General features: G+C 36.2%; 1 protein-coding gene across 1 annotated transcript in view; it reads left to right on the top strand.

Annotated features, from left to right (window-relative positions):
* The first annotated feature begins 4,321 nt into the window (after positions 1-4,321).
* Positions 4,322-15,131, top strand: part of RanGAP (Ran GTPase activating protein) — a 58,420-nt gene continuing 47,610 nt past the window's right edge. Inside the window, exon 1 of the mRNA XM_081727919.1 lies at positions 4,322-4,537. Coding sequence (XP_081584045.1) covers positions 4,426-4,537 — 112 coding nt within the window. The 5' untranslated portion in view covers positions 4,322-4,425. The remainder of the gene's footprint in view (positions 4,538-15,131) is intronic.

Below are 15,131 nucleotides of genomic sequence, written 5' to 3'. Positions count from 1 at the left end.
ATAGTTCTCCTCAGGTTAGTATTCACTGAGAATATTTTTATAAAATTTAAATTTGATTGGTAAATCAGTGGACTTTGAACACATCCAGATTGTATCCACTGAGTTGCAAAATTGTGTACCTCCAGACATGGGCGGCCGAAGAAAATTTTCTAGGGGGCATCTTCAATGTTTGCTATATTAGTCTGGCATTTAATGTGCATGGTTTGTTATATTACGTATACATTTTCGTGAGCCAGTGAGGTTCATTCTTATCAAACACGGAGATTATGAAGGAGCAGATCTACTGTACAAAATATAATAAAAACATCTCTTTCGGATTTCTATCATCCCGCAGTCCAACCCCGGGACGGAAACATAAGAGCTAGGCTTTTTCTTTTTAAACAAGATAACGTGCCCAGCGAATGTTTTACATTGTGAAGATTATATTAGTGAAAATTAAACGAATATAATTTTACAACTTATAGTGGCTCGTTATTTTTTTACATTGAACATTTAATCAAAGGACCCCGCACTTTTCTTATGGAAAGTGGCTTTCGGCTAATGTTGTTGAAACTTCGCTGGTTGATAGTTCTTAACATGTGGATCAAAAGTCTCAATGGGCACAAAGACCCAAATCCACTCCTTCCACCCCAAAAAATGGATCAAAAGTCTCAATGGGCACAAAGACCCACATCCACTCCTTCCACCCCAAAAAAACCGCCTCCAAGTAGCTGGGCGGCATTGAACTGATTTCAGCATGTAAAACAATTTGTTGTTTTAATCAACTCAACAAGGACCCCAAACAACCACATGTTAGACTATCAAACTACCCCACTTGACACCGCCCTTTGCCCCCCACATTCCTCCCCCCTTCCCCCGCGAATTACCTTACGGATGCTCCATATTACTGTAGTTTATAGTTGCGCGTATGTGTTGAAATACCTAGTTTTGGTCTCACCGACGATATAATGGGTTTCACGTATCGCTGATTACGAATCTGAGGTGAGAGTTCTAGAATTCAAGATGGATGATCAATATGGCGGATTAAAAACACGAAACTCGTGAATGTAGCCACAAGTAGCTGTTTACTAGGGTATTTTGGGTCGTTGGTTACGAATCTGAGGTCAAAATTCTTGAATTCAAGATTTCAGATCCAATATGGTGGATAAAAACGTCGAAGCCACAAATCGTAGTAGACTAGAGTGTTTTTAGATCGCTGTTTAAGTACGCAACATTCCTTGATACTTCACCCACCATGTAGAATTATTCTGCACCCTTGCCCTTTACCAAAACCCACCACAGATATCTTAATGCTGAACGGTGTTAAAATAATTCATCAATTATCTGTTCATTATTTTCATCATTTCGGTTTGCAGCATCTAATGTGGTACTTAGCAATGACTTGAGTTGATTTTGCGTTTAGCGTCCCGTTCAGCAGCTAGGCTATATGAGACGTGGACCTACTGATTAACGTGGAATCCGAACCACATGAGCTCCCGCCGGGAATCGAACCCGGGTCTCCCGCGCCAAAGGCGCATACGCTAACCGCTTAGCCACGGAGGAGCTCGTACTTAGCAATGAGTCATCGGGATATCTAATATTCTGTAAATGTCGTGCATGGCCTAAATACCACAAGACACTTATGGTATTTATGTACCATTATGTACCACTACCATTGCGCTGTCATGTACCTGAGGAGATAAGATTCCGAGAAAGTTAATTTTTGAAAATTCGAATTTCCCGCTTTTCTTTATACATTTTGGGTGGGGTTTTCTCCCATCAGGTACATGATAGGGACATGCAAGTGATAGGATTTAAAACACTGGTTCATTACAAACAAAAAAGTACAAACCATAATCCTACAATAAATAGTCTTGGTGCTAGAGCTGATTTACTAAATTTCCCTTCCCATTTTTGAGTAATAGTTACTAATGTATTGTTATTCAATAAGCTGTAGCGTCAAGAGTGTTCATTGTAGGATTATGGTTCGTACGTCATTTTGTTTGTAATGAAGTAACGTTTCGAACTGTACCACTGCCGTGGCGCTAGCATGTATCTGGGGGAAGAAATTCTCAAAAAGGTTATTTTTTCCTGACAAAAATATCTTTTTCCCCATTTGAGCGGGATTTTTTCACTTCTGGTACATAATGGGGAAATTTGAATGATACAGTTTGAAACATTCCTTCATTACAAATATAAAGAGTTATGAACTATGATCCTACGATAAAGAGTCTTGACACTAGATTTTGTTGAGTAACAATAGTAGATATTAGGAATATTTTTTAGCACCAAGACTATTTACCCCAGTATCATGGTTCATATCTCGTTTTCTTTGGAATGAAGGAATGTTTCCATGAAGGAAGGAAGGAATGGAACGTTTCTTTCTGTTTTTTTTTTTTTTTTTTTTTTTGTAACATTTGCATGCCCATGTTGTGTACCGGAAGGAAGAAATTCGCAGGAAATGGGGACTTTTTTTTTTTAAAAAAAGTCCTTTTTTCCCAATTTGGACAGGAATTTTATAGCCTTAGGTACAAATTAAGGAAATTTACAAATTAGGGAAACACTGTTTCATTCCGAATAAAACGGGATATGAACCATGATTCTACGATAAATAGTCTCGACGCAATAGCTGCTTGACTGAAAGTCTAAAATTTACCTTAAAAAGTGGAAATTTCAAAACGGTTAATGTATAGGGTTTTCTAGTTCAAACGAATTGTTTGTACAGTTTTTAGAATAATGTTTACGACAAAAAAAAAAAAAAAAAAAAAAAAGTTCTAGTGAAAAGTTAGTGGTGGGAATAATAACTGTTCTGAATAGTGGTTTAATAAGGTCTCGATTTTTTTTTTTTTTTTTTTTTTTTTTGAAACAAACATCTTTTCCATGCTTCTTTGGCTTGGGATTTTTGTTTCTTTTAATATTTCATATTTAGCGAAGAAACAACAGTGTGTTCCAGCTTTCTTTTCACATTAAGGTCTAACATTTTTTTAAAAAAAAATATTGTATTTTGAAGAAAATAAAAGGTAAGAGCCACCGCACTAAGCTTTGTTGCTCCAGTTCCTTAAACTAAATCATATTATGCTGCTGCTATTAATGAAACATTTTCTTCTGAAATATGAATAAAATTATGAAGCGGTTCTAATATTAGGTGTTGAAGAGTATCTGAAACTATAGTGTTTCTGGAACGGCAGTGATATGTTTTTCTTGTCTGCCAGTTTGACTTTAAGCAACACAAACAACACATTTCAAGATGTATAAATTTCAAGAACTTGATATGGTTAGGCAACTAACGTGGGACTTCTGAGATCCTAGTTGTGTCAAAAGAATGAAAATTACCGTTTTCTTTCCTAAAGCCGTTTTTTTTAAATGAAAATAAAGCACGTCTCAAAGATCTGGCTATTTTACATCTTTGAGTTTTTTTTTACATCCTACATTTGTGCCGGTTAGGCTAAAGGAGACGGTGAAGATGAAAAATGGATGAAATGGCGGAATGAAGAAAGTAGGAGGAAACGGGAGAATCCCGAGAAAACCCACAAAGTTCACTTAGCGGGGGCTGGGATCGAACCCGGGACCCCAAGCACCAGAGGTGAACGCTTTACCACTGAGCCACCGCGGCCCCCTTATTTTGCATCTCTAGTCCGGTATATAAATACAAAGTGCAGTTCAATCTATGTACTGAAACATTTGAAGATTAATGTTGTGTGAAAGTAAAATTGAAAAGTGTGAGTGTAGGTGTATTGTGAGAGTTTGTTGATCACTTTAGAAAAAAATTTTGTCGTTGTGATATGTCTTCAGCCTCTGAGTTCTGTAGAGTGAGAATGTGGCTTTAGTGCCGAACGTATACGGAGCAATCATGTCGTACTATTTAGTGATTAATTAATAGTAAACTGTACTTCATACGAATCTCGTCGCAAATCAAATGAGCTCTACTAGTTTTACTAATGTACTACTCTTGTGTTGAATGAATAGATTGGGTGGGTGAAGAAGCTGTCTTTACTTCAAGTAACTCTAATATTTTAATTTTTCAAATGTATAACTGTTTTCATAAAATTACAATTATTTTCCCACATACACGAAACAAAATACATAACAGTAATACTGTAAAGATTAGTGGAAATTACGCGCTGTGATGGGGGGTGCTGTTGAGAGAGGGGCGCATCAAAAAGACTTGCCCCCTCCTATATTCGAAATGTTATTACGCGGCTGCCCATAAGATATGACAGCGCTTTATTGCGTTGTGTTGACACAAACGGTTGCGGAAAAGAGCTGCCGATGTATATTTGTTTGGAGCGGTATGTAATATTTTGGAAGTGACCTGGCAATTATGTGTATCAGCTGGTACCACTGAACTGATGATGTAACGAGCGCGAAGAATCGTTACGCGAGTGTCATGCTAGTGAGTTGTTTATAAGTGTTTAGGATTTGTGAATTTTCATATTTAGGAGCAACATGAGTTCTTCAGATCTTGACATTTTAACTGAACAATTAGCAAAAGCATCAGTGGACCAATCGGGAGTTAGTTTTGAGAAAAAGCAGCTTAAACTGGACACAGAAGATGACGGTAAGGAACTTTAAAATTACCATGTGTTATCGTCGTAAAATTTCGGGGTCTGGGTCATTAGTTGTCTAAAACTGTAGTTTACACCATATGCTACGAATAAAATTTGTCGAAAGTTCTGCTTATTTTTTGTTAACACTGCGGAAATTTCAGTGTAAGCAGAAATTCGGATTCAGTTTTAAAATAGTTACCGGTACCCATTGGGAATCCATTGAATAGATGAAAGCCGAACCTAAACGTATGTACACGGCTCATGATTCTAGATGACTTAGGGCGCTAAAATATGTGGTTATAATCTGTTACATCAATCAAAAGTGTAGGAACGGCATAAACTCCATTGCATTTGCCTGATGGTAAGAGTGTACTTTGCGCAGAACATTCATAGGAACCTATACCATAGGCATTATTCCGAAGTTGGTCGTCCGTCTAGCTTTTGGCAAAAAGTGTAATTATTGCTTCCTTCCTGTACCAAAGTTTACTATTTAATTCATATAGTATTGCCAAGCTAGTATTAGCAAGTGAAGGCAGGTTAGAGCCCCGCAGGGCACGTTGTTTTCTGTCTTTATTACACTAAATGGGAAGAGGGATCTGTGTTCTGAAACCTTGCCGAAAACGGCCTATGTTTATCAGAAGAGGTCCAGCTCTTTTCTCTAAAAAATGTTACAATTTTGTTAATTTCTGTTCACATTCGGTTAGTTTAGAGTAGGTTAGGTTAGTTTATGTTAAATTAGTGTAGGGTTCCGCATAATTTTCCAAAAAAATGATAGAATTTCGCTTATTTCTATAATATTAGGTAAGTTTACGTTAGTTCAGGTTAATTTGTTAGGTTAGGTTAGATTTGGTTACGTTATGTTACGTCTAGGTACTCGCATCATTCATTTCTCCTGTAAATTTTGTGTTTTTTACGTGCTTCTGGACCCCTTGTACTAAACATACTCCCCGAAAACTGATAAGGGCTGATATTTAATATCTCCCCCAATCTTGTACATGTAAGATTTACAGTGCTTTACTTTACAAAATATAGCTTAGCTAGGGGCAGCTAGCGAAGGGGTTGGGGGAGATACTAAATGCCATTCCTGATAAGAGTTAGATTATTTGCGTCTGAACCAAATGTGGTGAAATGAGGCAACATTTTGAATACTATCTCATTTTATGGAAGCATAAACTTGCAAAATACACGCAAGAAATATGTTGTTTGATTTCACAATAACATTGAGGAAGTAATCAAGATGTCGAAATCTTTCATCTTACATGTATGATCAAGAAGAAATACGAAATGGATAGTGTGCTCTTTACCACGTAGTACTTAGTGAGAAAGATATGAAGTGAAGGGCTATCTAAAGCCAGTATACAAAGTGAACGTAGTATTGTGGCAAAGCTGTACTACACACAGGACATGTGTTCTATGCCATATAAATTGATTTTCCATTGTTCTCATTTATGCTTATACTGACCGTCGCTACGCGTCTGCTCCCTACGAACGCACCCTTTCGCTTCTGCTCTGTTCCCCTTGCTGCACTTCTGCCCTGTCTGTTAGAAAACATAGATAGTTATCCACCTAGCACAAGGTGATATGCGTCTTTAATTCGTGTTTTATGCACTTCAGGTTTTATTTCACATATGCATACAAGTAGTATACTATAATCGATTTGTTGTCTCTGTTCGGGCGGCATTTTCTATAATCACCTGGTATCGGGTCGCTATTCGGATACCATTTATTTATATAACTGTTTTCCGGGGTCTGTCCTGTGTGGTCCTGTCAGTGAGTATGTCTCAGATACCTGGATTTACCTGGACAAGGCGTTGAAGGACTTACAAAATTATCTTTAAATTGCCTGCTGGTCTCAATAATGAGATGGGTATTAGGCACTGAGAGGTTCGGATGTCTCGTCTCGAAAACCTCACGGACGATCAGACGGTCACTCAGACCACAACGCACACAAACACTATTCATACATACAACAAAAACACACTGGATTAAACGACACTATGCTTATTTATTAAAATACTATTTAAATAAAAAAAATAACGGATTAGAAAAATAAGCACAACACTCAACACTGCATATGTATAATTATTTCCTTTAATAAAATCACACTTTACTTTCTCATTATACTTTAGCCCTTTGTCACTTCATATATTAGGATTGAAGATTAAGATAATGATTCCACTAGATATACTTTTCTCACACCACTAATGCACTTGGGGGATTAGCACTGGGGAAAAGTCGCCGGGATAATCCCACAAAGTAATATAGTTGCTGCTCCAAACAATCCTCAAATGTCGACATTTATCCTCGGTAAAGTAGGTACTCCAAATTGGAATGATAATATTGGATGGTGCGTTTATAACTTATACGCACAAGGATGTGAACCTGATACTTACTGATTGGGGCTAGCCACGATTAAGTCATTGACTGGTGGCTAATAACGTATACCCCTTAGCACAACATTATACTTGATGCTCGACGCGACGTGCGTGGTTGCTTCCTCAAAACATGGAGTAACACTCCTCGAACTCAGGGGTTCGAGATACGAGCTGCATTGATCGAAGAATCAATGGTGGCAGTCAGGGTTGGCTGGTTTAAACCAAGGTTTAAACCAGCTGGTTTTTTCAAAAAAACCAACTGGTTTAAACCAAAAAACAAAAAAATGTTCGTAAGAGTGTAAGTGTTTGTAAAATCTTGATGAACACACATTTGTGGGTTATCACGTTTCACTCCCGTATATTATTCGTATTATATTCAGACCTAAATTCCCCATTCATTACTCAAAAAGATTATACTACAAAAGCAACTTTTTTATATAAGTTTATAAATGTTTATTTTGTGATTTTTTGTAGTTGTTATTATTGTTATGTAATTGCAATCGAAGAAAAATTCTAAATATTGTTTCGTTTCAATGTTTACTATTGATGAAATACATCGAAAATGCCGTACTTTTTGTGTGTGTGTGTGTGGGGGGGTCATACAGACCCCACGAGAGGCATTTAGTGAAATAAGTATCTTTGGTATCTATTTATGTATAAATGAGTCTGAGCCAAAGTGGACCAGGGTTTGAAAAAATCCGGGTTTTTTTGAAAAAGCCCAACCCACCTGGGCCCATGTGGGTTTTTTCGGGTATTTTCGGGTTTAATCGGGTTTTTTCGGGTTTAATTGGGTTTTTTCGAAATATTTCAATATCTTTGGGGTAAAAGTGGTAAAATGTGATTTATACTTCAAGATTATCATTGTCACAACTTGCAACAATTTTCTATTCACTGCTGTTTTGAAAAATTGGCCGCCATTTTGAAATTTTACGTTAGATCGCCGCCAAAATATATAGAGCTAATTTAGAGTGTCTCGTGCTTATATTCTAAAAATTTCAACTTAAAAGAGCGAAAATTGCACTTTGTAGCGTGGATACCTGCTATATTTTTTTAAAGCCATTTTGAAATTGTAGGTTGGTATGCCGCCAAAATCTGTACAGGAAATTTAGTGTGTCTCGTGCTTGTACCCTGAAAATTTAAACTTAAAACATCGACGGTGGTACCTTGTAGTATGTGTGGTACAGGCAGACGATCGAACAAATGAAGATCGAATCATCCCAGAAGCCTCACTGACGTTTGCCAAATATGAACACCAAATATATTAATTTAACAGCGTAAAATAAATGGTTTTATTTGAAGGTCACTTTCGATATTTTGTGCGTTCAATTAGGTGAAATTCCCGAGCATTTGTTGCAAGACGTTTCTTTCCAGAAAATTAATTTAAAACAATTCACAAAGATATAATTTATATTTTATCTTCCAGCGTAAAATAAAATAGTTTTATTGTTGAAGTATTCAGTTCCGATGCTTTGTGCGTTCAATTGCGGGAATTTCCCGAGCATTTCTTTCGCGACTTTTTTTCCCCCTCGAAAATGCAGCTTGCTTTACTGTATATCGAAACTTCCACTAGTACGGAAGTTTGAATTCAGCACTTGAAGTAGTAAGTGTTACGTAGCTTTCGGAACTCTGAGCATTAAGCTTCTTAAATTTGACAAGAATTTTTACGCTATTGTTGGTGTTGATTCTAAAGAACGCTTATTTGAAGAGTACCAACAAATAACTGAACTAAACTGTTATTGTTGGAAAACTAAATTTTACTGAAGAATACTTGTGCTACCATCAAAGGTAAGAAATAATACTAATAGTTTTACTAATGCACTACATATTTACTGGTAGTACCGGCACATATGGATTTAAACTCGTCAAACGTAGGGGAGACCGGGGCACATTGTCACAAGGGGCATGTTGCCACAGTAGCAATTCTGAAAAAAGCGAAAAAATTAGCGCGCCGGTGCTGCTTTCTTGTTTACTTACTAGATGTCACTACTAACTACTCGATTGGAGATACGCGGCAACAACGGTGCTGCGTCAGTTGAACTTCGGTTTCAGTGCCGGAATGTAAATTTTACGAGTCCTGAAATTGCTGTTTTGTGTGTTCGTGAAAGCGGTAGAAACAAATATTTTTGTGTGTGTTATGTAGGTTACAAATAGAGCTTCATAATGTGCTACTTTGAATGCACCTAATCTTGTCGTTTGGTATAGATATTTTGTAAAAAGAGTAATGGTGACGCGTGGGGCATGTTGTCACTGTGACAATGTGCCCCACTGTGTGTTCTGTATAATACAAACGATAGGGTTATCTCTGTTTCGCAGACAGTGAGAATATACAAAAGAAAGACAGAGAGGAAAGCACCACCAATGGAAGATCTACTGGTTGTAGCAAGAGCTATGAAAAGAAATAACCCCATATCAATACGTAGGCCTAAAGCTGCTAAAGAATTTCATATCCACTACAGAACATTGGCAAGATTTTGTGCACGTTGTTACAGATGGCGAACTACAATTCGGCCAATGCTCATTTATATTAGGTTACTCTTCGTAATACTAGGAAGAATTACTAGTATCATACCAAAACAAGCTTCACACATATAATTTGAACTCACTACAAAAGAGGTTCGCGATTTGGCTTACAACTATGCAAAAGCGCTAGGATTGAAATGCCCAGAGTCCTGGAATGAAAAGGCCATTGCTGGCCCAGACTGGTATCCGGTATTTCTGAAAAGACATGGTGATCTTGCTATAAGAATTCCCCAAGCAAATAGTTTTGCACCTATAAACAATGTCAACGTAGGTCCAAAGAAGATTACGATTTTTCCTCAGAGGACGACGATATATTTGTTTAGTTTATGGCGATCCATACAGTGCGAGTACATGTAGCGATAAGTGGATTCAGTGCATTCGATGTACGGAATCGGCCTACGAAAACAGAGGGAAGCAGAACTTGTTTTACGTGTGTATTAACTGTGACTCTGACGGTGACCTCCAGGTATGGTACTTTGTAGAAGCAAAAGGATAAACATTTTCAAATTAGTTTGCTGTGCGTACTAATAAAACGCAACTAAACTTCGTAATAATATTTACTCCTCTTCGAGCTATACAGTAGTCCTATCAGAGAAATTCTTTGCAGTTCATAAACTACAATCAGAAACAACTTAAATGCAATTGGCTAATTTTGTGTTGGCCTATTGGAGATGTATGCTATGATATGATAATTTCGTCATTTTGTTATGACCTTTCAGTTTATAGTTTTGATTCCTTAGCTATGAGTTAGTTCTGTTTGCATGGCGGTTTTGGTTTTTCTACAAAGCTTGATGTAACAATAAATCTTTTAGGTTGAGAAAATATAAGCTACAGGTCCTCCTACTTTCTTTCCTATTTAACTAATATAGTTTCCCCTTTCATTTAATTATGTTTTGATTCTCTTTCAGACGCTAAGTATTTAATGCTGGTAACATTTACAGTCTTTTTGCATTAGTAATAGTTGCATTAATAATATCTACCAATTTCTGGAAAGTGCCACAAGAATAACATGTGACAATTTGCCCCATATATTGTGACAACTTACCCCGCATATGGGGTACATTGTCACAACTGTATTGATCATAAAACATAGTTCATAAGTCCAGTTCAGAGCGTGTTACATTGGACAGAGAAATATATGCTATGCACAAGATAACAAAGTATGTGTATACTAAAAATTATAATTTTCGGCCTTACACGAACATCACAAGAAAATAAAACGTGAAAATTGTGACAATGTTCCCCGGTCTCCCCTATGAGGAATAACGTCCCTCGGCATAGCCGAGTCTGTGAGCACACAATTTACGGAAAGTGTTTTCTAAAATATAAAATTGCATTGTTTTCAAATAGGCTATAAGCATAATCAATACATTAATTTGTTATATAATTATCTGAAGCTAAGGTAAGTTTTTTCATTTATTCAGTGCATTCAGAACTTTATAAAGGTCTTATGTAGAATGTTGTTGTATACCTTAACGTGAAAGCATTTAATTCGCCCGAGGTAAGTCCAAAATTTGATAAAAATCACTTTCAATGTGATCAAGTTAGTTATAGCAATAATATATTAACAAAAAGCTCAAAAACCCAGGTGGGTTTTAAGGTGGGTTTTTTCAGGTGGGTCCAACCCGAAAAAACCCGGCGGGTTTTTTCGGGCTGGGCCCACTTGGGCAAACCCTGAAGTGGACTCAAATAATTCGTATCTTTATTCATTTTTCTATTGATATGCAGATTAAGTCGGTGTGTTTCTTTAATTTGGACCAATAAAAGTCGTTGTTAACTAACTTGAACTAAATTAGTTCTTCTGTACTCCGTAGTACTTTGAAATTGTTCATATGTAATTCTGTGTAATGGTTTTACTTGTGCAACTGTATCTTTTTGTCCTTCTGAAATGACTCTTGACAGTTATATTAAGAAGCATGTAAAGATCAGTACATCGTATTTTTTTTTTTTTTTTTTATCAGGATTCCTTCGTGAGTGAGTCGGCAGACGTATCGCATTTGTAGCCAATTAGTCCTGGTTCCGAGTTCAAATGGAGTACAATTTCTCTCGGACGTAACTCGAGAAGCGAGCTGTTTTTATTCCGCCTTAAGCTTATGTGACCCCTTCCAGCATAACCCGGTTGTTGCATAATAACATCAAGGCGAAACAAACTTATTTCTGTCCATATATGATACGAATATATAGAGCAAATTATTTAAACCATAAAAACCTGGTTTAAACCAAAAAAACCGGTTTATTTGGTTTTTTTAATAAAAACCATGGTTTTTGCCAACCCTGGTGGCAGTTCATTCTCAAAAGCACTCAGCTTAAATCACCTGTATGGAAATGTAAATAGAATATAAAAAAGAGTTAACGTTAATGTTAGTCCATTTGCCACGACGCACAAGACATTGCGATAACTTGACTGTGGGAACATTTAGATAACGAGCTGCCAAAGCGATGTGGCTCGTTCCATTCAGTCGTTTCTGCACCTGATGTGCTCTAGATCGCAGTATTTCCATAAATGATTGGAGAATTCACTTAACTCAGTTCCAAATGACCATAGGACATAGTTTTTGTATACTAATAAGCAGGGTTGGCAGGTTTAAACCAGCTGGTTTTTTGAAAAAAAAAAAAAAAAAAAACTGGTTTAAACCAAAAATCGAAAAATGTTCGTAAAAGTGTAAGTGTGTAAAATCTTGATGAACACACATTAGTGGGTTATCACGATTCACTTCCGTATATTATTCGTATTATATTCAGGCCTAAATTCTCCTTTCAGTACTCAGAGATTATTCTACAAAAGCAACTTTTGTTCTTCTTATTAGTTTATGAATGTTTCTTTTGTGTTTTTTTTTTTTTTTATAGTTATTGTTATGCAATTGCAATCAAAGAAAAATTCTAAATATTGTTTCGTTTTAATAATGTTTACTATTGATAAACTACATCGAAGTGCCGCACTTTTTTTGGGGGGGTGGGGGGGGGGGAGATCATACAAACCCAACGAGAGGGATATATTGAAGTACCTTTGGTATCTATTTATATATAAATGGGTCAGAACCAAAGTGGACTGAAATAATTCATATCTTTATTCACTTTTCTTACTGATATGCAAATTAAGTCGTCGTATTTCTTTAACTTGGACTGTAAAAATCGTAGTGAACTAATTTGGACTACATTAGTTCTTCTGTACTCTGCAGTATTTTGAAATTGTTCATATGTAATTCTGTATAATGGTTTCATTTGTGCAACTGTTTATTTTTTTGTCCTTCTGAAATGACTCTTCACAATTATATTAACAAATATATAAAGATCAGTACAACGTATATTTATCAGGAGTCTTCGTGAGTGAGTCGGCAAATGTATCGCATTTGTGGCTAATTAGTTCTGGTTTCGATTTCAAATGGAAGACAATTTCTCTCGGATGTAAGCCGAGAAGTAGTTTGAATTCCGTTTTAAGCTTATGTGACCTCTTCCAGCACAACCCGGTTGATATATAATAACACCAATGCGAAACAAACTTATTTCTGTCCATATTTGATATAAATATATCGAGCAAATTATTTAAACCAAAAAAGTCGGATTTTTTTGTTTTATTTTCAATAAAAAACATGGTTTTTGCCAACCCTGTTAATAAGTTAGGGAGAAACACTGAGAAGCTTCGTTGCTCTGAAATGTTCTCATCACAAAGCAACGTTTTAAATATATATATATATAAATATATATATATGAATAGATGATAAAGACTTCTTTGTTCAATTGCGTGGGAAAGAAGCAGTTCCCGCCGAGTTAAGAAGTTATTGGCGTCTCAGAATATAGTATAAATGAAAAAAATAATTACTGTCTTTACGAAATATAAATAGCGTCCACAAAAGATACTTCTATAACCTGGTGGCGGTTATAATACTCATCTCTCCTAAAGTCTATCTGCACCATTAATGCAACTAGTTCCTTAAGAAACACTTTCTAAGGCAGTAAGAGTGCATTTCCTTTTAAGACAAGTTCATATTTCATAAGTATAATTATCCTCATGTGTTGCAGCCTAGTACAGGAAAGAAGTATTCTCGTGTGCGTTTTGTAATTGTTGATGTCCCAGGCACATGTATTTGATATGGGGCTCCGGCCCCAGTCGCGCCTCTAAAAGTTTATTTACATAATGTTGTAGTAGGATGGTGTTTATAGTACAGATTGGAAACATGAAAAAGTAAGGATTCATTGGTTTTTCGTTATTTCTAAAGAGAAGTAGTTCGCAAGATTTGGAGGGTGCTAATTTTGCGCATTAATAGAATACGTACACATGTGTATCTAGTGAAGAGCACAGAACAGTTAAGGGTTTACGGTGGAAATGGAAAAAGTTATTCTAGATAAGCATGGCTTGAAAAATCCACTCGCCAGTAGCGAGTACTTTTTTTTTCTTCTTCTGAACATTTGGCGAGTAAAGTCCAATCAAAAACGTGAATTGAAGAATAAATAGCACATGTCACTTTTTTAATTTGTAAGAGGCGTGCCAATAATGAAAATAAAAAATGTATTGATATGTTTACTGTGCCGCAAAATGAGTTTTGTACATTTGTATAAAGACTGTGACTGCAAAACTGTCTGGGTAGTAGGTTTTTGGGCTGGCGAGTACTTGCAAGCGAGATTTTTCAAGCCCTGTAGGTAAGCTATTTAAAATAATAACAAATAATAATAACGTTGAAAACAATTTCATGTGTGTCTAATCCGGAGCCGCCATCAGCAGAAGATTAACCCGTTGAGCTACCTTATAAATTGGAAGAAATGTGTTTGAGGCATATTACAATAAAGCGAAGAACCTTGGTCTTAATACATAGAGAGGGAATCTGTATAAAAGGTGGGAGGTTGAGGGTATCTATATAAAAGCTTGAGAAAAATAATTACGTAATTTTGTATGTAGATCATGGTGCAAAATTTGTCAGACGCATTCGCCATGTGATCACCAGTATCTTTCACATACAAATTATGAGAGGTTCCCCCCCACCCCACCACCACGGCCTTTAGTTTGACTTCACATTCCGTGTTTTCTTTCACTCAGTGACAATTATTTTCGTGCGAAACAGAAACTGCGCAGCCCTGTGCGTTTAGGCACAAACCATTCCTCCTGAACACTGGTTGCCAGCTCTAAATTTATAGTCGCCATCGCAAATTTTGCGCCCTGACATAGATAATAAATTTGTAGAGAGAATTTTTATTATGAATCTGTGTAGAAGAAGTTTTATATTTAGGACAATAAAATCTTACACAGTGTTTCTGCATTAAAAGACTTTTTTTTTAAAGAAAAAAATACCAAATATTAAAATTAAAATTATACCAATAGAAAAGTTTGTGTACTGCTAATATGCTTCGATTATATTGGTAATTACAACTAGTTTGTGCGTGTGTGTCACAGTTAGGAAGAGGTAACCAACAATAAATACAATAAGTCAGTTAGCAAGGCGACTTGTTACATATATAGTAGGTACGTAAATAACAATTTCTTTCAGCAAAATGAAAGCTGTCAATTATTGGCAACGAAAACTACATGCTTTTTAGAGCCACAGAAGTTCGTTTTTCGAATTTGCCGAAAACTGCGCATGAGAGTTTATCTTCAAGCATATTGTTTTGTTCAGCTTGACGTATATCGGCTGATATTTGTCTTGTGTTTGTTTAGACAATATTTAAGTTAAATAGAAAGTAAAATTTAAGAATTAATCGTAATTTTAGGCGATATCTC

This window comes from Thermobia domestica, chromosome 10 (assembly GCF_964235325.1).
Source record: "Thermobia domestica chromosome 10, izTheDome1.hap1.1, whole genome shotgun sequence".
Taxonomy (NCBI): domain Eukaryota; kingdom Metazoa; phylum Arthropoda; class Insecta; order Zygentoma; family Lepismatidae; genus Thermobia; species Thermobia domestica.
The sequence above is the reverse complement of the archived record's forward strand: the minus strand, read 5'-3'. Positions and strand labels throughout refer to the sequence as shown.